Raw genomic sequence first — 22,957 nt, 5'->3', positions numbered from 1 at the left:
TAAATAAACAAATGCATTTTACTAATTTGTTTTTCATATGACAATTCAGTTGGTGACAGCACATGCAGAGGATTTCTGCAAGGAAGAAAAGAAACAAACACTGCACGTTTACATCAAAGTTGTGCAAAGCTTTTTATTCCAGCATACACAGTGGGAATAGTCCAAATTTGGCACATCACAAGTTAAATACAAGCAATAATGCAGATCTATATAATACAAAGTACCTTGAGGACCCCAGGTAGTAAAATCTTGTGGCATCAAGAAATAAACACAATATGTGAAAAAAAGCATAATTCAACACAAAGTCCTAAAGGGATTCAGTGCCATGGCTTAATGGAATATTCTGGGTTCAATACAAGTTCAGCTCAACCGACAGCATTTGTGGCATAATGTTTATTAACACAAAAATACATTTTGGCTCGTCCCTCTTTTTCTTTAAAAAAAAAAAAAAGGTAAAAATGGAGGTTACAGTGAGGCACTTACAATGAAAGTGAATGGGGTCAATTTATGGAGGGTTTAAAGACAGAAATTTGAAGTTTATTATTTTATAAATAGTGGAGCAGTGGTGGCTCAGTGGTTGAGGCTCAGGGTTACTGACCAGAAGGTTGGGGGTTCAAGCCCCAGTACCACCAAAATGCCACTGTTGGGCCCTTGAGTAAGGCACTTAACTCCAGGTTGCTCTGGGGGGATTGTCCCTGTAATAAGTGCACTGTAAGTCGCTTTGGATAAAAGCGTCTGCCAAATGTATAAAAGCACTTCCATTCATTCTTCTGTTAAAACTCATGTATTATTTGAGCTGTAAAGTTGTCTAAATGATCATTTTCACAGTCGTTTTAGGGTTTGTTGACATTATATTTTCATAGTTACGAAGTTGTAAAATTGACTTTAACTTTCCACAGAAAAGGTTAGCAATTTAATTTATCATACTAAGATCATGTTTACATGCATATCCTTTATATCTTGTGGCTAAAAGTTTGAAACTGAGTATTTTAACATTCAAAACTTGTCCCCCATTCACTTTCATTGTAAGCGCCTCACTGTAACCTCCATTTTTGCTCTTTTTAAAGAAAAGGAGGAACAAGTCAAAATACATTTTTGTGGCAATCAACATTACGCCACAAATGCTGTTGATTGAGCCGAACTTGTACTGAACCCAGAATATTCCTTTAACTTAATTATATTTGGTGCAATATTTAAAGAAAAGGCAAAAATTAATCCTAACTCTGTAAGATGGTCAGCAGTGAACAGATTTAAAAATGTAATTTAGAAAAGTGCCTAGTCTTCATTCAATAAATATTTGACAGTATCTTGCCGATACATAAAGTTTAGGACAGTTCAATAAAAGGTTAATCTAAATAGAAAATGTCATACAAAGTATGTGCAACTGAAAAAGGTTCTTTTTTTCTTCTTTACTCCATATTTATTTTTTAGCTTCTGTGTCTACATTCTCATGATGTCCAGATTTCAACCCAAAGGTGCGTGCAAGCCTGAGCTGATGTAGAGGTGCTCTGGTTTTTTTGAGGAATTTGGTTTGGGACATATGAGGCAACATCACCAGCCTGCATATACAGGTTCTGCATCACATGGGATTCGGTAGAAGCGACCAGGTTGTCGGTCTTTTCGCAGAAGTGGCGTTCGAGCTAGGGAGAGTTCACTGTCGTTATCTCTTCTCCTCCGCAAAACCAAAATGATGATAAAGAGAAGACCCACTGTGGAAAAGAGAAAGAACGTGGAAGCATGGGTTACAATTCCTAACAATCAGCCTCAGTCTTGTACTCAATCTGTGAAATGGACATTTTTTACAACTTGGTTTGGGAATAAAAGTTCATTTGAGAGATGGTGTAATGTAAATGTTCATACCTCCTCCTCCAATAACAAGGAGTGATATAGTAACAGGAGCAAGTTCACACGTCTCCCCTGCCTTTCTGAAGAAGGTCTCCATACAGTAACCAGGGGCCATGCTACCCTCAGGGCAAAAGGCATCAGAGGGGCACTGGATCGGATTTACATCAGGACTCTGGGGAAAAACAGTCAGAGACACGTTTATTTCATATAGTGAACTAGATTTTTTTAAAATATATAAGAACATAGTGTATACATTCTATGCCAATCATGTTCTAAGACAGGGGTGTTCAAACTGAGGTCCAGGGAACCCCAGGGTGCTCAAAGCAAGTTTTCAAAATTTCAGAGAAACCCAAAATGATCACACAGGAAGTCGGTATGTTGTTTCTGAGAGTTCTAACACCCAAGGATCGGCAACATTATGCGACTCACCGGCAAGCACCATCTCCTATCAGACATTTTTGCACAGGCTCCATTGTTTTTCACAGGGGCGTGTCTAGGGGGAGGCTGGGGGAGGCAGTGCCTCCCCTAGGATAAGCTCTGCCTCCCCTGAGAATTTGAGAAATAATCTGTCCATCTGTTGTTTTGAGTGTAGCCCTGAATGTATTTTGAATAGTTGACTGACAAATATGAAACCGGACAAAAGCCTATGTAAACCCCCGAAATCATAAGTTGCCTTATTTCATTTTGCTTTGGCTTTGCACATACTGCATACAGCCTGTAAAAATAGACATAGGCATAATCTAGCCTATAGAATAAGTTCCTTTGCTGTCGGTAGCCTATGGGCGACTCCGTTTCTTCCTCTCTGTTGAATATGCAGCAGGTAGAGGAGGAGCTTGCACAGTCGTTGACATCAACTAACGTTACTTAGTGGCGAGTTAACGGCAATTAGCAGGAAAGACAGCAAAAATTAAGCAAATGAGGCTTTGGGGATTTTTCCGAAAGAAGTCAGTGGGTAAGAATTCACATTTGTTTTTGTTAACTTAAGAGTTGTAGCCTCTAACCTGCTTGATTAAATTGACGCAGCTTGGTAGCTCCGAGTTAACGCAGTCGCCTCTCATGCCGGAGACCGCGGTTCGAGCACCGCTCGAAGCGTACTTTTCTTGTTTATCAGGTGTTGTTTTCGCTAAGGGTAACCAATAAGCATTAACATAAAATGTATGTGTGACTTGTTTTGTGATATTAGTTTGTAGGAAATATACACTTTGATTTGATTAAATGGTTTTGTAGAGTGTAGCAAAGATGAGCAACAGACTGAGGAGCAGCAGCTGTGCCAGAATCAGGCATGGAAACTGGTAACAATTAATAAGTCACTTTACTTTAGAGAAAGTTAAAAGTGAAACATTGTTTATCTCAATGATCCTAATGAAAGGATTTTGACAGATTATTCTCATAGAGATGATGAGAATTATATACAGTTCGATGCCATAGTGTGTCAATGAACTTAGACTAAAGTCATTCATGTATTGCTTTAACTTAGGATCTTATACATAATTTTGACTATTTATGTCAAAAAATATAAATTATTTATATTCAATATTTTTTTTACCTCACTTTACTCACTATAATATAACTCTTTTGTGATGACTTTATGGTAATGTACATGACAATTCAAGAATCATGATAGATATTAGGGCAATCCCACTGATCTGCTCTTCCCAATACATTTTCTTCAATGGTATTGGTCTACAATTTGACATATGTAGCACTTGATGAATTAGTTGTTTGAAGCTGATTTGCAACAAGTTATGTGCTGTATCTGTTCTTTTGCATCACAGATGATTCAGGGAGGAGAGAGGATGTTGAGGATAGTACTAGAGTGGAAGATTTAGGAACTGTAGAAACAGGCCCAGCCAGAGCAAAACTCAAAGAATACCCTCTCACCAGCTTTGGACTACAGAGAAGTGGTTGCTAGTGTGAAAATAAAATTGTCTGGGCTAAGCCCCGGATGTCCTTCAATGCTGGAAACGCCTCTGCATCTGACGATAAATTACAATTTAAAAGTGGATTGTTTTGCGCATATTTTTCCATCGCTAGCAGATGAGTGAGGTCTGACACAACAAAAATCCAGTTTAAGCCCTATAGTCTAATAGGGGCCCTGTGCCTATCTCTGGGTTCCTGGCTTAGAAAAATATATGCACTAAAACAGATTGTGTGTAGTATAGCTTAATTTTGCGTCGATTTTTTCAATTGTTTATGTTGCCCCCAAACAAGCCAAATGCCCCCCCCAAACATGATATGCTGGTAACCCCTCTGGTTTTTCATCAGCAGCAGTGCAGGAGACCTGGGTTCAGATCCAGTGTTGAAACAAGAAGTAATTGCGTTTGAATAATCAGTGATGAGCACAATTCGGAGGTTGCATTTTTCCCTCTAACATTATATTTATACTCCACTGATGGATAGGTTTAGGTTTGGGTTGGGGGATATAGTTTATAAAATATGCATTCCTCTTTCCTTTATTACAACCTGTACAGCTGAAAATAACTTGCGTCACAACTCGCTTTTGGTGCCCCACTGTGGACAGTACACCCAACAACACTAACACTTTGCCCACTGGGGCAGCGTTTTGAATAGCCATTATAACCATTCACTGGGTGTTATAAGGCAATATTATCTGTAAAGCGGCTTTAAAACAATATTTATATACAAACATACAAATAATTAAGAATTTAATAGATTTCTCTTCAGGTTTATAAATCAGTGGTTAGATATTTTTACATTTAAGCACATTATTTAACTGTGCAAACATGTTTTTATAGTATCACGCTTCAATAATTGATCAATATACATGACAATATAGCCGTCTTTATATTTTATGAAAGGGGAGCCTCACAAATATTCGGGGGTCCTGCCTCACAGTTAAAGTTTGAAAACCCCTGTGCTAAGATTCATGATGAAGGAAAAACATCTTTGATGATTAAACTTAGGACTTGGACTTTTGTGTTAAATCAAAGTTGCAATAAGAACAAGTATAAGGGAACAATAGCTCACAGGGCAGTAGTGGTTTTCAGGACACATGACACAGTTCTCCTGACCCCAGCGGATCTGGTAGAAACCACTACTGCAAATCTGACACATTGCTTGATGGGACGGCTTGTGCATTCCTGTCAACAAACATCACCATCAAAACATCATTTGAGTTTCATAAGTGTACTGTGAAAAAATTTATTGACTTATTCAACAAAGACCTGCATTCATCTACAGAACTATGACAAATGACTTTGATCATAATGCACACCATGTTCATCATCAGTTTTATAACACGGATGACATAAAATGCTCTCAGTGATGTAATTTCTTTATTTAATCTCCAGAGTCTAGTAAAATTATTTGACTCTTTTTTTTTTTAATCTTTCATTAGTTTTGTGTTTTCTCATAGGTGATTGGTGGGATTATACAGTATAGGTAATGTTTGTTTGGAACTCCATTTACTAACATACATTTAGCTGAGGCATATAAGAACTCACCATTTAGATTTTGACTTGACTAGATGAAAAGTTACCTGGGCGACAGGGTGTACATTCCTTGGCAGCGATCTGTAGAGCTTCTGATCCTGCAGGACAGATCTGACACTGGGCGCAACTGGAGGAACTATCAATAGGACGGAAGAGGACAATTATGAGAAATAATTAACTATTGATAATAAGTTATCACAGTATTCTGTGGAGTTCTAACGCAATAAGGAAACAAAGCTTAGCATTCAATAAGTCAACAGAGAAAAGCTTGTGATCTGTTCTAGAAATGGGGATGTTTACTGGTTTTGAAATGGTTGATTAATTTCCTCTCATAGCATAAACAAAATACTTGTAGTTTAAATTGTGATCCAATTGAACTAAACTAGTAAAAAACTGATCAAAACAAAATCTGTCAATCTGCATCTACAGAATAGATATTTGATGGAACCAATCAAATTAAAAATATATTTATTTTATTATTTTAAATGTAAAAAAATGTTTTCTCAGTAAAATGATTGAATATAGATTCAATGTATATTAATCACTGCATATAATGTATTTTTATGATGCAATTTTCAGAAACTGAACTTACTTGCAGTACAAGCCTTGTGGACATGGATTACAAGTTGTTGAATTCTGCAAAGACGTGTAGAAACCTGAAGCAATAAAGAAAGTAAAAAAACATTTAGCCAAATTTAGTTCAAATTACAATACTCAGATTACAAGTTCCTCATGAATGTAAGATATTGACGGTCAATGTATTTGTTGATATGTTTTGTTCCACAGCACAATACAAATTAAAATCACAGGGAGAGCCGCGTGGCACCATGCAAGGTTTGGATGTGTGAGAGGCGAGCGCTGCGCACTTTGCTAGTTTTAACACTATTAATGTCATAAACTGGTGAGATTCGATACACTCTGTTCAATAACTGTTCTAGGTGGACAATATGTCAAAGAATTCAAAATCCTCAGGGCTCTGAAGACATAAAAAGACACTTGCTTTCTCAAGCTGACACCCCTCTGGAGGCCTTGATCCCAGGAGTCATTTGGTCAGAGAAGTGCGGGAATTGCGGCGAGAAATGTTGAACATGTCAGCAATGCTGACGGAGGTCATTGCTGACTTGGAGGATTTTGGCTGTAATAGGTCGATCGATCACTGCCATGGAGACGAAATTTACTGAGATGGTTACAAGAGTGGGGAATGTCGAGAAATGGATTGGTTATCTGGAGTCATCGGAGAGGGAATTATCTGCTAAGACCAAGGTGGATTTGGAGTGTTCTAGGAAAAGTTGGAGGACTTGAAGAACCGTAGCCGGCGGAATAACATCCGAATTGTTGGAATTCCTGAGGCCGAAGAGGGTCAAGATATGGTGAAATTCCTGGAATAACAGGAACACATTCCATAACAGGCCATAAGCTGGAAACCGAGCGAGCTCACAGGGTTCCAGCTCAGCGATCTGCTAAGTGAGACAGGCCCTGATCAAATCTTGCCAAATTTCTGAAATCATCCTATAAAGATCTTGTGATACGCAAGGCGAGGAGAGGCTTTCTTAGAAGAACCACAGCATTTTCTTGTTCCCAGACTCTGCAAATTCGACAAGAGGGAAACGTGATCAATTCAAGGACTGCAAGAAACTCTTACATCAACAGAAGTTTGCTTTTGGAATGATCTTCCCGGACAAATTGAGAATAGATGCTAAGGATGGCTGTAACACATTTACATGTCCCCAGCGATGTCCTTCATAACATCAATGGAGTAAGTTATTTTGTGGTACTCACGTTGGAGCCGAGTGGACCGAATCACTGAACATTCACTAGATTGTCTGAGGAAACTGAGTGCCTTTTTTTGTTTCTTTCTGTGCTGGTTCTGGGCTGGAGTTTGTTTTGGGAAGTAACACTCCTTCGGGAAAGTTTTGTGGGTGAATCTGCACATTCTTTGTGCCTCCTATTGGCTGGAGTTTGTTTAGTGGATTATTTCTTGCAAGCCATTGGAGTGATTAGGTCATTTATTGCACTCATGTAGCAGCGAATAGGCCAGCTCACTGAACATTCATTTGACTCTCCGAGGAAAATTTGTGCCTTTTTTTTTTTTTTTTTTACTTCTGGTTCCACCTAGTGGCTGGAGTTTGTTTTGAGGAAGAACACACCTTTGGAACAGTTATGTGGATTCATCTACATATTATTTGTGTTTATTCCACCTATTGGCTGGAGTTTGTTTTGGAGATTATCATTTGTTGTGTAATTCTGTCTCATAAAATGTATATAGAAGCACCGGACTAGAGCAATTCTATGGCAAATTTGTCATGGGGTCTCTCATAGGCATGCATGGACTGTTTAAGTTTAGAGGGATGGACACCGGTTGGCGCAGTCATGTGCAGGGTTAATGCACACGTTTTTCTTTTTTCTGTTTGTTCAGGGGGATGTTTTGGGTTTGATTGTTGAACTAATGTTGGAATTTAGTCTTTATAATTTAGTTTTTGTCACAATCTATTTTTTCTATTATGTCAAAATGTCAAATGTTAGTATGAGTGGATTGTCTCCACGTGGAATGTGAATGGATTGGGGCACCCCATAAAAAGAAGGAAGGTTATTTCTCTTCTTAAATGTAAGAAATATGATATAGTGTTTCTTCAAGAAACTCATCTTTCCCCACAGGAAGCAAATTATGGGGTAGACATGTTTTCTTTAGTGCTAGCACAAGTAAGAGCAGGGGAGTCATTACATTGATAAATAAGCATCTACAATTCAAATGTCTCAAACAGATTAAAGGTAAATTAGGAAGAGTCATTATACTTTTAGCAGAAATTCAGGGGCAAAGGTTGATTTTGGCTAATATTTACACACCTAACGCTGATGATCAAGGCTTTTTTATAGATCTTGAAGGGAGGTTGCAAGCTGCTGTCACCCCTCAAGATATAATATTGGGAGGAGAATTTAATCTATTGATGGACGTCCTTGATCATAGTGAAGCAAAAGTGTGTAACATGAGCAACAGTGATGCTTCACAGGATGTGTAAAAATCTTGATCTTATCAGATATTTTAAGACTTTTGGACCCATCTGGTAGGGACTATACATTTTTTGTCATCAATCCATAAGATTTATTCTAGAATCCCACATTTCATCTGTTGTTGATTGCTCATTTAGAATTTTTTTGGTCTCAGATCACACCCTGGTGTGTTTAGAGGTGTTGCCACATACGGAGAAAAATAAATAATATAGTTTGTGCTTTATTGTATCCCTTTTGCAAAATCCTGAATTCCAACAAATGTTAAAGGCTGAAATCAATGTCTATATGGAGACCAACTGGTCCTCAGTATCCTGTGTGGGTGTGGCTTGGGAGGCATTTAAGCAGTTCTTAGGGGCCGGATCATACAGTATGCCTCATTCATTAAACAATCCAAAGCACAAGAACTCGTGGAATTAGAAGGGAATATTAAAAGTGCTGAGACAGAGCTGAAGTGCCGAATGTCATCTAATGGCTTCAGATAATTGATCCAGATAGAATAATATTTTGTCATGGTAGGTTTTGGCTATTCAAGGTGGACTAGCCAGGGGAGCTTCTGAGTTTTTTTGCCATTCCCTCAGTTAAATCTGCTGGTGGTGAAATATTTACCTCAGCTATTGTTGTTAATAATGCTTTCAAAGTATTCTATCTTGATCTTTATAGTTCCACATCTTCATTCACTGATGAAGATATTAGAAACGTTGCGGAACCATTAGAAAATTCTCTTGATTCTGAGATAACCTTGGAGGAGCTTGGCGAATTAATTAAGGCCTTGCCTACAGGCAAGGCTCCAGGGCCAGATGGCTTTGCTACTGATTTTTTTAGATCTTATGCTACACTTTTATACAGAATCATTAAAGAATGGAAAGCTTCCACCAATCATGACACAAGCCCAGATCAGTCCGATTCTTAAAAAAGGACAAAGATCGAAGTGAGTGTAAGAGTTACCGTCCAAATTCCCTGATCCAGCTAGATGTTAAAATATTGTAAAACATTTTGGCTAACCGATTAAGTAAAGTTATGACATCTCTTATACATATAGATCAGGTGGAGTTTATTCAGGGCTGCAGCTCTTCTGATAACATTAGGTGTTTCATCAAAATCATGTGGTCAGTGGCGAATGATCAGTCTCCGGTTGCAGCCATCTCACTGGATGCCGAAAAGGCGTTTGATATGGTAGAATGGGAACATCTTTTAAGATTTCGAAAATGTATGGGTTCGGGAATACTTTTATTGGTTGGATTAAGTTACTTTATAGACACCCTGTAACAGCAGTACAAACAAATGGAATAATTTCAGATAACTTTACTCTGGATAGGGGCACCAAGCAGGGTTGCCCTCTTTCCCCATTATTGTTCTGTCTTGCCCTGGAACCATTGCAGCCGCGATAAGAAAGGAGGATGATTCTCCAGGAGTGATGGTGGGAGGTATGGCGCATGAGCTTTTGCTTTATGCAGATTAAATTTTATTATTCGTCATGGACCCCACTAGAGTTATGTCTTGCCTCCACAGAATTATTAGTTCCTTTTCTAAATTCTCAGGATACAGAGTTAATAGGTCTCAATCTGAATTGGCTCTGACAGCGTATTTACCTGGTAATGGCTTTTCAGCTGGGCACCTTCCAGTGGCACAGACAGGGCATTAAGTATTTGGGTATTTTATTCCCAGTAAATTTGTGTGATTTAGTGAGAGTTAATTTTGACACTTTAATAAAAAGGTTTTTGAGTGATGTGGGCAGATGGGCTTCATTACATTTATCGATGAATGGGAAGGTTAATGTTTAAATTAATTGTATTCCAAAATCCGACTACCTGCTACAGTCTCTCCCTATAGATGTCCCCCTCTCTTATTTCAAGCAATTTGATGGCATACAGAAGTCCTTCATTTCGAATGTTAAATGTCCCAGATTACATTTCAATGAGTTACATAGGCCGATTGACAAAGGTGGGATAGGCCTACCCAAGATTTTTTAAATTATGCATTCAGTCTCATTTTGCTCATTGGTCGCTTCCACTTGAGAGAGCCACTCCCTGGTTTTGTATGGAACAGGAACTTCTTGCCTTTATCTTGCCATTGCAAAGCCTTTATATCAAACTAACCGGAGAAGTTACGTTACACCCCGTTATCTCGCATTTTCACTCGGTATGGACAAAAATGTCCAGAGTGTTTAATTCGGACATTTATTTACATATTGTCTCAAGCATATGGCTGAACCCAAAATTATGTATTAATAAATCCCCTTTCTGCAGGTCACAGTAGATTATGAGGAAGGTTAATACACTCAGTGACCTGTATGAGAGTGGAGTGTTAAGATTCTTTGAAAATTTAGTTCAACATTTTGGGATTCACAGATCTCAGGTCTTTAGGTATTTACAGCTGTGCCACCTGCTCTATAATGTTTTTGGGAGTAGCACACACACACCCCTTAAGCGGCAGATACTTTGGGAGAGGAGATTACTGCTTTTGGAAAAGGTCATGAGGCATCAGTGTATTACTCCCTGCTAAGTCAGAGACTGGGGGACGGAGCTTCGGCTTCTCTCAAGAGAAAGATCTAACCTTGGTATTGGAGGAGGGAGTGTGGGCTAGGATTCTAATAAATGTCAAGTCTGTATCTAGAGATGCAAGGGTGTGCCTTATGCAATTCAAGATTTTACATAGATTCTATTGTACCCCCATCTAGATTGTATTGGCTTGGTTTTAAAGACACACCCACCTGCTGGTGATGCCAATCAGAAGATGGAGACACAACCCATGTCTTTTGAGGGTGTGTTAAGATCCAAGAATTTTGATTGAAAGTTCAGAGTTTTATGTGTGACGTATTGGGAACTCAAATCTCATTTTGCCCCAGACTCTGTATTTTAGGCAATGGGGCGGTCATCAAGAAAGGGAATAAACACATAAATAACTGGGTCCTAACCAGTGTCATGATTGCCAGACAAGTTGTTTTAAGGGGATGGAAGTCGGCTGGAGTGCCCTCATTTCAGGAGTGGTGCTCGGAGATGGGTAGGGTGGTGGCTTTTGAAGAAGGGTCATCTAGAACAGTGGTTCTCAACTGGTTTTGCTTCAGGACATATTTAACATTGGAAATCAGGTGGCCACCCACCATAGTAAAAATGTAACCAGTATTTAATGTATCCCGGGTTGAATTTCCTTTTATGTTGCATAATTTTTTTTTAAAGTTTTCAAGTACAAGGACATGTCTTCCCCCTTTTAAAAACTGAAGAGCATATTTACTTATATGAGCCCATTATTATCCTGTTTGTTACCTAATATTAAATATTTATACACATATTACACAGAAGGAAAGGCTCCTCATTACCATGGTTATGTTAGTGTAGCTAGTCTTAATATAATTTGTTATTATTATTACTATTATTTATCTATGACAAAATAAGTACTAGCTGAAACACATCTTGAAACTTTAACTACAACTGTTGATATAAAATGAGATCTAATAGATTCTACCTTTAGATTATTTCATATGAAACTATAACATTTTGTCCAAAATATAAGTTACCTTTACTCATATAAAATCGTGAAACAATTTTGTAAAGAATGATGTATAATGAAAAACAAAAAATTAGCACATAGCCAAGTGTTGCTCTTTTCCTCCTCAGTGCTGTTTGGCATGTCAGGGCTGCTAATGTTTGAGAGGTTTGACTTGACTTCCTCTGTAACACTTTAAACTAGAAAAGTCTCACATCAGTTTTGAGGTCTGCGCAATATCGAGGCAAGTATCATTGTTGCACGTGCGCACCAGAGAGAAAAGCAGATTATAATTGCGAGCTGGTTCTGTTACACTCATGCAAATGTGCAGATGAGAAGCCTTTAGCCGATTATCATTAAATCTGCCTCGGCAGTCCTAAATAGGCTATCACTTGGGTGGCCACCAAAATATCTTTAATGGCAGAACCATGGCATTGTTCTTTCCCTGCTGTTGCGACCCTGTCCGAATAGACCTGCGATTTGTTTGTTGGGAAATGGGGCAAATATTTGCCGTTCTTGGAGGGCTTTTTTTTGTGTGTGTGTGTGTGTGTATGTGCTTATGTGCTCACAAAGAAATTACATTTATAATCAAGTTGCTCGATTATGAAAAAAAATATATAGAATTTTAAATTTTTTCTCCTTGTTATAGTAATTGTGATTATTAATTAACATTTTCATTTTGTTTTTGAGAAATGCAGGAAACACTTAGAACTGCGTTACTGAATTAATTTGCAGCTATTTTATACATCAGTAAATCAAGAATATGCTGAAATCAACAACATTTACAATAATAAAGAAACAAAAATATGAAAATGCCCATCATCTTAAAAATAGAACATTTTGACACAACAGGAGCAAAACAAATGAAATGCTGCCGTTTAGCCTGTTTTTAAGATTTACACATTTAATTACAAAATTCCATCAAATTGAATTGTGTAATTTTTAGCTAAATTAAAATTAATACAACTTAAAGGAATATTCTGGGTTCAATACAAGTTCATCTCAATCGACAGCATTTGTGGCATAACATTGATTCCCATAAAAATTTATTTTGGCTCGTCCCTCCTTTTCTTTAAAAATTTTAAAAAAATCTGGGTTACAGTGAGGCTCTTCCAATGGAAGTGAAAGGGGGCCAATTGTTGAATGTTAAAATACTCACTGTTTCAAGAGTATTGCCACAAGACAAACAAGACATACGTTAACATGATTTTAGTGTGACAAAAACACTTACTAATCTTTTCTGTGTAAAGATGTAACCAACTTTAAAACTTTGTTACCATGACGATGTAATGTTAACAAACCCTAAAAGGACTGTAAAAATTACAATTTAAAAAATTTTACAGCTCAAATAATAGTTTTCACAGAAGAATGAATGTAAGTGCTTTTATAAAATTATACGCTTCAAATTTCTGCCTTTAAATCTTCCAAATATGGGACCCATTCACTTTCACTGTAAGTGCCTCTCTGTAGCTTCCATTTTTGTTGGAGTCGTCAAAATATTTTTGTTGTAATAAACATTATGCCACAAATGCTTTTGATTAGGCTTAACTTGTATTGAACCTGGAATATTCATGTAATATTTAGTTGTTGTTTTTATTATTATATTTAGCTAAATATGACTGTGTGGTTATTGCTGGAATTTTGTTATGAAATTGAAATACGTAAATCTTAAAAATATGCTAAAATTTATGTTTACAACAGCTTTCATGAAGAATTAATTTTAGCAGCTGTATCCGTAAGCTTGATTATTTATTTTATTAATTGTGTAGTCCTTTATCAAGCTAGAACAAAAATGTAACACCAGACTTATTTTTTATTTCTTAGAACAGTAAAAAATTGTTACCTGGTGTGCAGGCCCTGCAGGACACAGAGCCTGTGTTATTACTGTAAGAACCAGCAGGACATGCCTGACAAATAGGACTTCCAGTGGAACTAAAGACAAAATACTGTTAAAGTACATTGCATGTTAAACAGATGTGCTTTGAATAAACAACAACATAGTAACCCTTTCTCACTTGCTGTAATACCCAGATGAGCAGGGCTGACAATCCTGCTGTCCCGCTAGAGGTTGATAGAAACCCTGAGTACAGGGAAGACAAGCTCCAGAGAACATACACAGACCACCCTTTGGACAACAAGAACACTGCAGAGTCTCTGAGGAGACAAATCAGAGAAAGAATGCAACTGTCAACTTCTCCTGGTACAAAATTGAAAACAAAAATGATCTATTCTGCCTCTATATACATGGGATCTTGTACATCTTGGACTGATAGAGGGAAAAAAATAAACTTTGAAACTTTGAAATAATAGAATTCTTTTGTTATTAATAAATGCAGAAATCTTTCAACCATTTGTTTTAGATGAACAGTTACTGACTACTATATATTGTGTGTTTCATTTAATACTGATACACATATTTTTGTAATTTGTAATGAGAAATATTTCCTCATGGATTATTTGCCTTTATGTTGTATTGCTACCAAGTTTGAAAACGAATCAACTTCTACATGTGGCTGACACTTTAAAATAAGTCTCATAGCAGTTAACAACAAAACTGTACAATGTTAGATTCATTAGTTCATTTTACAAAAGTTAGTTCAAGTCCTCTAATTTGACTGGCCAAGTGGTGTTTCCATGTTGATATTTAGTATAATAGCACTGGGACTTTTCACTGTTTCTATCACTCCACATGGCCATGGTCAGGGCATTGCAGACAACAGTATTACATTATTCCACAACAGGAGAAACACTCACCATTATTGGAATAGGATCCAGGAGCGCAGGCCTCGCAGTTGGACGTGTTGAGTGCAGAGCAGCTGGCAGCTGTAGTGGTGGGAATTGCAATGGTCACGTTTGCACTGACTGTGGTGATTGTCATAGCAGGGCTGAGGGTTGACTGACTCATCACCACTCCTACACAACGACACGGAAAACAAGCTTTAGCGCCCAATGGTCAACGGATGTTGAAGGGAAGATGTTTGGATATGGTCAAAACAAACATATGGAGGAATAGTCTTAGAAGCATAATAAAAGGGATAGTTCACCCAAAAATTAAAATGATCTGATTATGAACTCACCCTAATGTCATCCTAGGTATGTATTACTTTCTTCTGCAGAACACATTTGAAGAAAAACATCTCAGCTCAGTAGGTCCTTAAAATGCAAGTGAATGGAGATCCGACTTTTAAAGCTCCAAAAATCACAGACAGTCAGCATAAACGTCATCCATGTGACTCCAGTTGTTAAATTAATGTCTTCTAAAGCAAAACGAGAATTTTTATTGTGAAAAAAGATAAATATTGAAGTACTTTTTAACTATAATTTAACGCTTCCGGTATGCTTCACAAGAGGGTTGAGTTCAAGCGGTCTCTCGTATGATGTATTCCTGTTGCCATGATACCGATGCAATCTCACATTCTCCACTCGGTTGAGACATTCAGGATAAGCACACAAACATACCATTGAGAATTGTGAAATGAATACAGATCTAAACCAAAACCAACCAAGCTAATGTACAACGTTACTCCTCACTTTTAAACAGCGCTGCTCATCCGGCTGTGACTCACGTGCCTCAGTTTCTGCACGTTTCAAAAGCCAATGTGATTAAGTTACACACGCATACCGCTGCAGACTGGAAGCATGATTTAGAGTTAAAAAAGTACATAAATATGTATCTTTTTCACACCAAAATTGATCGTGTTGCTTTAGAAGACATTAATTAAATATGGAGGTGTATAGATGACGTTTATGGTGACTGTCTGTGATTTTTGGAGCTTCAAAAATCGGATCACCTTCCACTTACATTTTAAGGACCTACTGAGCAAAGTTATTTTTCTAATTTTCTAATGTGTGTTCTTGTGAAGAAAGACAGTCATACACACCTGAGATTTCATGAGGGTGAGTAAATAATGAGAGAATTTTCATTTTGGGGTGAACTATTCCTTTAAGCAATAGTTTGGCCAAAAATTTAACTCATTCTCTTGTTGTTCAAAACCTAAATGTGACTTCCTTCCATTGAACACAAAAAATATATAGCTTCATGTTTATGCGGTTGAATTTGGCACAAGCACAAATAGGATTCGAGAGCTAAGGCAAGCTTTACAGAGAATAACAGCCTAAATTCTGGACTTGCTTACAAAGCTATCGAACGGTTTAAAGGGATAGTTCATCTAAAAATAAAAATTCTCTCATAATTTACTCACCCATCCCAGATGTGTATGTATTATATGTCTTTCTTATGCAGAACACAAATGCAGATATTTTGAAGATAATCTTCGCTCTGTTTGTCCATATACACCTTTCCTCCCGATGGTGATAGGAGGACTGACCTACACTATTACGACGTTGTGAAGGTGCTGAAGACTGGGCGGACATGTTATTGAGGTTGTCATGTGGGCTCCTACTTTCATCAACGTTTCACTGACTGGGCCCACGACGTCTCCAGTAGGTTCAGCAGTGTGTTCTGGCATCCCAGAACCACCCCCCTCAGAATCTACCTAGCCTACTCACTTGGGAGACCAACTGGGGGTCCTTTCTCTTGAGCCAAAGGCACTGACTACTCCGCTCTGCCACACCTTATGTTGTCTTGGTCTGGTGTAGGACTTGTTTACTGATCCCCAGGTCCCGTAACAATGGAATTTTCTTTATGTTGCCACAAAGCCCCGACACCCTACCTCCACTGGGCAGATCTTTGCTTTCCAGCCCTGCTGTTCTGCCTCTGCTGCCAGCTTGGTGAATCACAGCTTCTTCCTCTCAAAGGCTTCTTGCACGGGATCCTCCTAAATACTGTGAGCTCCACAAAGTAAACTGTGTGCAGAGAGTTGGACCATAGCACGTGATCTGGCTTCAAGTTAGTAATGGCTATTTCTGATGGGAACGCAAGCCATTTGCCAACATCCACTCACATTTGCCAATCCCAGGCTGCCTCGAGCTGTCCAACGCTGGTCCTTGGTGAGATCTTCCACTGTTTTTGTTCCCTTTACCAGACAAATGTTACTGGCTGAGCTGCATCGGTTCTCCTGGTCAGCAAGGCATTGATGGCTGTTCTCTTGTTTTTCAGAGTCGCTGCCAAGCACTTGAGGATTTGGTTGGGTCTCCAGGTGTACCGTCCTTGGGAGAGGCTCAATTTGCACCCAGTAAGGATGTGCTTTAATGTTACTGGTAATGAACACAGGGGGCATGATGGATCTTTGCCCCACTATTGGTTGAGGTTTTGAGGAGTAGGAAAGATGTTTGGCTTGTGACACGGCCTTGGCACACCTTATAGACTGTTCCTATCAGCGGACTTCAGCCACGACCAACATCCTCCGCTCTAGTGGGGATGCTTTGTTCTAGCGAGGCCGTCTTTCACCAAGCCCCGAGCCTCTTCTTCTCTTTTGGACTTGGCCCACAATGTCGCCATGGCGGAGTTCAGATATTGCCTGCTGAGCTGTGTTCTTGGCAGTCCACTTCCTTCCTGTTGTTAGGGTGGGGGCAGCAGCTCTGATCACAGTGTCTCTGGAATCTGACAGGGTCATCTCTAGCCTCACTTTGGCACATTTGAATGCCTCTGTGAGGCTGGAAAGAGGCATTTTGTGTATCCCCTGACCATACAGGCCTATGTTGCTCAGGCATCAAGGGAGGCCTAACCATTTCCTCACATAAAAGCTGATTATCCTTTCCATCTTCTCAACTCTTGTGAGGGGGATGTCATAGATGGTCAGTGGCCACATAAGGCAGGGTGGTAGCCAAAACTACAGGTCCCAGATTTTTAGCTTGCCAGGCAGTATAGATTGGTCAATTTTCTTCAGACCTTTGATGGTTTCTTGCCGAAGTTCATGTGCTTGATCAGTGTCCTTTAGCTTAGAATCGTACCATCTTTCATGACTTTTAACTGGCTTCTCTGACACAGTTGGAATTGGTTCCTGATCACTAAAACAAACTTTGCACTGTGAGTTTGCCTTGATAATAGAGATACTTCTTGATTTGGATGGTTTAATTAGATTTATAGTGAATAATTTGTAATATTTTGTCTGTTCTAACCCAAAATAGATTAGATTGCTTCAGAACACATGGATTTAACCATTCGAGTATTGTGGATTACTTTTATGCAGCCTTTAAAAGCTTTTTTGAGCTTCAAAGTTCTGGTCAACATTCACTTGCATTGTAAGGACCTACAGAGTCTCTATAATTTTTTTTTTTTGGCCCGCCTTCCCTCTTCGAAGGACAACTTTATTTTTATTTAAATCAAACAGATTGGAGGTACATGTAGTGGAAAGACGGGTATATGTTACAATACTATAACATGTTTCAAAACAGATAATCTATAGGGAAAAGATGAAAAATCAAATAACAAATAAACAAAATAGTACATATGTATGTATGCATGTGTGCAAAAGATTTGGGTGTGGATGTTAACAATTTAAAGAGAGAGAGAAAAAAGTGGGGGGACAAAATGAAACAACAACAATGCTAATACAAATAATAAGCTAAGAGAAATATAAAGAGAGTAATTGAGAAGGAAGGGGAAATTGTCTGTGAATGTGCTTATTGGGTATGATGTATTATATTATTTGCCAATTGGATGTTAAAGCTGGGGTCTATGATATGTACGTGGCCTCGGTCTTGGGGTGGATTTGATTTGAAAGAGGATAAAATTATATCCCATGTTTCATTAAAGGCAGATATATTGCTTGTTTTGTAAGCGGTTATTTTTTCTATTGAGATATATTCTGTAAGTAGATTAATCCAGTGAGTGATGTGACAAGAATTCTTGGATTTCCAGTTTTGAAAGTTACTTTCTCAGCGACAGTTAGAGAAAGGAGTAGCTGTTTTTTTTTTAATATTTATTTGGTAGAGTAATTTGTGTAGTATCAGCCAGTAGACATAGTGATGGGGACAATGGAATTCTGCAGCCCAAGATCTGAGAAAGTTTGTTAGTTACTGCAGTCCAGAGGGAATGAACTGGTTGGCAGGTCCAAGTGGCATATCTTTTTTGTGTAATTATCTGTGTTACCTAAAGTGCATCGTGAATGAATACCTGTATCGGCCAGTCCCATTTTAAACATTTTGTCTTGGGTGATGTGTGTTCTGTGGATAGTTTTATATTGTATGAGTTGCAAGTTTGTGTTGGTGGTCATTGAGAAAGTATTATTACAGATTTATGTCCAGATCTAAGAGTTGGGGGAAACAGCTACATAATTTTCCCATTATGGAAGTATCTATGTTAAATATGAGTTTGTAAAGTTTATATTATTTTTAATTAGATATATTTTTTTTTAATTTGTGAATTTTTATATCTCATCATGTAATTTTGCCAGTTGTAGTGTGTTATTAGTAATGTTAATTTTGGATTTAATTAAGAATTTTAGTTGTTGGCAGTGGAGGAACTGGTCTTTCCCAACCCCATACCTCTGGATTAGTGCATTAAATGATACGAGTTGGTGGTTTTCGAATAGGTGGTGGAGGTAGGTGATAGACAGGGGCGTTATGCAGTTTGAAATCCGGATTGTGCCAGATTGGGGTGTATTTACAACTTTCCACAAGGCTGTGAGAGTTGAGAAGATTGTAATATATTCTTACAGTAATTTAATTTCTTGATTGATGCTGGTAAGAAGGGAAGATCTGCAAGTGACATGGGTGTACATTGATTTTGTTCTAGTTCTAGCCATGGGTTATTGAAGTTGTGCTTTCGGGTCCATTTGAATAAATATTGTAATTGATTTGCCAATAAGTAGTAAAGAAAAATTGGTGCTTCTAAGCCTCCTTGTGATTTCCTATTTTGTAATGTAGGGAGTGAAATTCTAGGTTTTTGTTTTTCCAGTAATATTGAGTGGTTAGTGAATCTAACGCTTTGAACCATTTGTCAGCAGGAGTGATGGGAAGCATTGATAAAGGTAATACATCTGAGGTAATATTTTCATTTTATCAGAGGCGATTCGTCCGAGTGAATGGTAGTTTTGTCCATCGTTTATAGTAATCTTCTATTTTATTTAACAGAGGGGTATAGTTGAGGTGGAAGAGATCTGACATCTTAAGAGAATATATATTAATAAATATTTTATGTTACCAATGTGAAGAGGGAAGGAGTCATGGGCTGCAGAATCCCAAGCATCTACAGATAGTGGTAGTACTTGACCTGTTCCAATTTATTGAGTAGTGTGAAATAATAGAGAATTTAATAATGATGTTGAATGTTTCCTGTAGTGACACATGTGGGTTTTGTAAGTATAATAATAAATCATCTGCGTGAAGACTGATTTTATGTTGTGAATTGGTATCCTGGATTCCCTTAATTTTATTGTTTTGTCATATTGCGGCTGCAAGTGGTTTGATGAAAATAGCAAATAGGGTGAGAGTGGGCATCCTTGTCTAGTTCCTTAATGAAGTGTGAAGCTAGGTGAAGTGACCTGAAGTCCAGTTGACTTTGTCAAATGCTTTTTCACCATCTAATGATACAATTATGGTTTTGTCTTGTTTTTGCTGTGATATATTTATTAAGTTAAATAGTCTACGGAGGTTATCTGAAGCATTTCTATTTTTGATGAGACCTGTCTGATCTGGGTGGATTATCATTGTGGTGACTGTCTCAATTCTGGTTGCTAGGGCTTTAGTAATAATTTTTAAGTCAGCATTAATAAGTGAGAGCGGGCAGTAACTGGAGGGGTGTGTTGGGTCTTTATTAGGTTTTAATAAAAGTGTTATAACAGCAGTATTCATGTGTATAGGTATGGTCGAGGCATCTTTGATTTCTGTTGTTACTCTGTAAAATAGCGATGATAGAATATCCCAAATTCTCTAGAATTCTTTGTTGGTGTACTTCAGAAGGAAGAAAGTCATTTACATCTGGGATGGCATGAGAATGAGTAAATTATGAGAACATTTTAACTTTTGGGTAAACTATTCCATTAAGAAGACATGGAACATAGTGCAGAAGTCGTAAGAACTACTTTTAAGGCAATTTAAAAGTGCTTTTTGTCCTTTGTGGAACTCGAAGTCCCCTTTCACTTTCATCGTATGGCAAAGAGTAGCATGAACATAGTGCGAAATAATCTCCTTTTGTGTTCCACGGAACATAGAAAGTCATAAAGCTTGGACTGATATGAGGGTGAGTAAATTATTATTACAGAATTTTCACATCCCTAAAAATATTATATAGTCAACTTTAGTCCACACGCAAACATTCAAGTCCAGTATTTGCGGTAATTTACATGTCAAAAAGCAGTTAAGATGACGTGATGTCTTTCTCGCTCTGGCGCAGAACTGCTCGTCATTTTGACAAGGACAAGGTTAGTTTAAAAGTCTATTGTATCAGCTTCACCTGAATCACACTTGCATTTCAGTGACTGTGTGTGTTTTTTTTTTTGGCCTACACACTGTAAATGGCCCCATGTGGTTAAGTATAAGCAGTAGAGGCAAACAACGTGCTTATTGTCAGTATAATCACATTAGCCATGAGGCAGTGACAGAACCACCCACTGAAGGAATACAATTATTCTGAGGGGAAGGTCATATGACACTGCAGAAATAATAAGAACCAGTGAGGGAACTACATACTATTTATCCATGCACTTTCTATTTATATTACTGACTTAAGGGAATTTTTCAGCTCTTTCAACACATTGTAAAGAATTATAAAGCTTTAAAATACACTAATTGATAGTTGACTAGTTGGAAAAAAATATGGATATGATTTTTTCCCCAACATCAAGATTTTAGGTTATAATTAATGTGTATATGGGACAGTGTGTATTTAAGATGCTGTGAACAGAAGAAATTCCCATTTGTTTTATTTATTTGTTACAAATATGAATCACCTTTAAACGTTTTGGCAGTTCATTTAAATAATCGTGTAGTGTGAATGTTTTTTTTTTTTAAATTCCTACATTCACAGTATTTTATTTTTTTTTTCAAATATTTGAGGTCATAAAACTGCATGCATAATTATTATACAATAATTAGAAAAATGTATATATATATATATATGCTATAGTTTATGTAGTCACACTGCAGGACACTGCTGCCACTACTAGAAATGTCAACTAACATTTAAAATTTTTCACAAATAAAGCAGTGCTGTTTGATAATTTGTTAAATGATTTTCTCATATTGTTAGATAAGGGCCTGTAGTAGTTATCATATAGACTGTTGAAAGTAAAACATTCACTGATTTAATAACACACACACACACACACACACACACACACACACACACACACACACACACACACACACACACACATACACACACCATAAATTTTTTTGTTTACAAATATTTTTTCTGATATAATATATGGACCATAGATAGATCTTAGCAGGATTAAATAACACTGATTATTAATACAGTTTGATTTTAAGCAAGAGGCCACAGTAAAAAGACACTTAAAAACATTACAGCTTGAGTTTACAGATACAGACTGAAGCAGAGGTGAAAAAGCAACATGTGTTACTGCAAGAGAAATATTTAAAGCAGCCCTGCCAACCAGACCGACTGTAAAACTATAAAGGAATAAGAAAACGAGTCACTACAACATGGCAAAGTGTTTGTGATGTTGTGATTTGTCAACTCACCCAATACACATGCGGTGACTAGAACAGACAAAACTCCCAAACGCTCCATGATCCCGCAGTAATTTATTCAAGAGTCAGCACATCTGATTATCGATGTAAATTTATTACATGAGGGTTTTGTTAAATACATGTGTGAACTGTCGGAGAGTTCCTCGGTCATTCCCTGTTTCGCCGTCTCATCGATGTCATATGACATCTGAATCATGTGATCAGACGCGTTCCTTAAAAAAGCACACGGAAACTTTACTTACTACAGTCGCTATAAACGAGTGTCAAACTAGTATGAGACAGAAGAAGTTGATCGAAACATGTTCATTGAGAAACACGTAAACCAGTGTTTTCGGCGAACACGAGTCCGAGACTTGAACGTTTGTTGACAGGCATCACGTTTGAAGTCCCGCCATTTAAAGAATCAAGCTGGACGAATGACCTGAGAAAACCTCTTAAAGTTACAATGGTAAAAAAAATACCGTAGTTAGTGAAGTTTTTGATACTAAAATAAAACTTTGTGTTACATGGTGTTAGCCACCACTGTCATAAATAAATAAACAAATATAAATAGCATCGAGATCCACTTTTTGAAGGAGGTAGAGTATATTCAATTTTAGTTTTACAGTAGA

The 22,957-nt window shown here is 37.7% G+C and overlaps 1 protein-coding gene across 1 annotated transcript; it reads right to left on the bottom strand.

Annotated features, from left to right (window-relative positions):
* Positions 1 to 118: 118 nt before the first annotated feature.
* LOC127662583 (major surface-labeled trophozoite antigen 417-like) lies at positions 119 to 22,545 on the bottom strand. Its single transcript, XM_052153838.1, has 9 exons — positions 22,338 to 22,545; positions 14,544 to 14,702; positions 13,805 to 13,943; positions 13,633 to 13,721; positions 5,890 to 5,953; positions 5,345 to 5,433; positions 4,834 to 4,946; positions 1,861 to 2,017; positions 119 to 1,709 (listed from the first exon to the last, which is right to left on the bottom strand). Exons 1-9 carry the CDS (start codon positions 22,384 to 22,386, stop codon positions 1,552 to 1,554), a joined length of 1,017 nt encoding a protein of 338 aa, XP_052009798.1. The 5' UTR covers positions 22,387 to 22,545; the 3' UTR covers positions 119 to 1,551.
* Between the last annotated feature and the right edge of the window lie 412 nt (positions 22,546 to 22,957).

Source organism: Xyrauchen texanus, chromosome 22, assembly GCF_025860055.1.
Source record: "Xyrauchen texanus isolate HMW12.3.18 chromosome 22, RBS_HiC_50CHRs, whole genome shotgun sequence".
Taxonomy (NCBI): domain Eukaryota; kingdom Metazoa; phylum Chordata; class Actinopteri; order Cypriniformes; family Catostomidae; genus Xyrauchen; species Xyrauchen texanus.
The sequence above is the reverse complement of the archived record's forward strand: the minus strand, read 5'-3'. Positions and strand labels throughout refer to the sequence as shown.

What these genes read in the sequence shown, in the direction of transcription:
- LOC127662583 (XM_052153838.1), bottom strand. Translation starts at nt 22,386, where the DNA reads ATGGAGCGTTTGGGAGTTTTGTCTGTTCTAGTCACCGCATGTGTATTG. An exon ending in TCATCTGGGTATTACAGCAA is followed by an intron (nt 13,722 to 13,804) that starts GTGAGAAAGGGT and finishes TTTTGTCTTTAG; the next exon opens with TTCCACTGGAAGTCCTATTT. An exon ending in CCACAAGGCTTGTACTGCAA is followed by an intron (nt 5,434 to 5,889) that starts GTAAGTTCAGTT and finishes TCCTATTGATAG; the next exon opens with TTCCTCCAGTTGCGCCCAGT.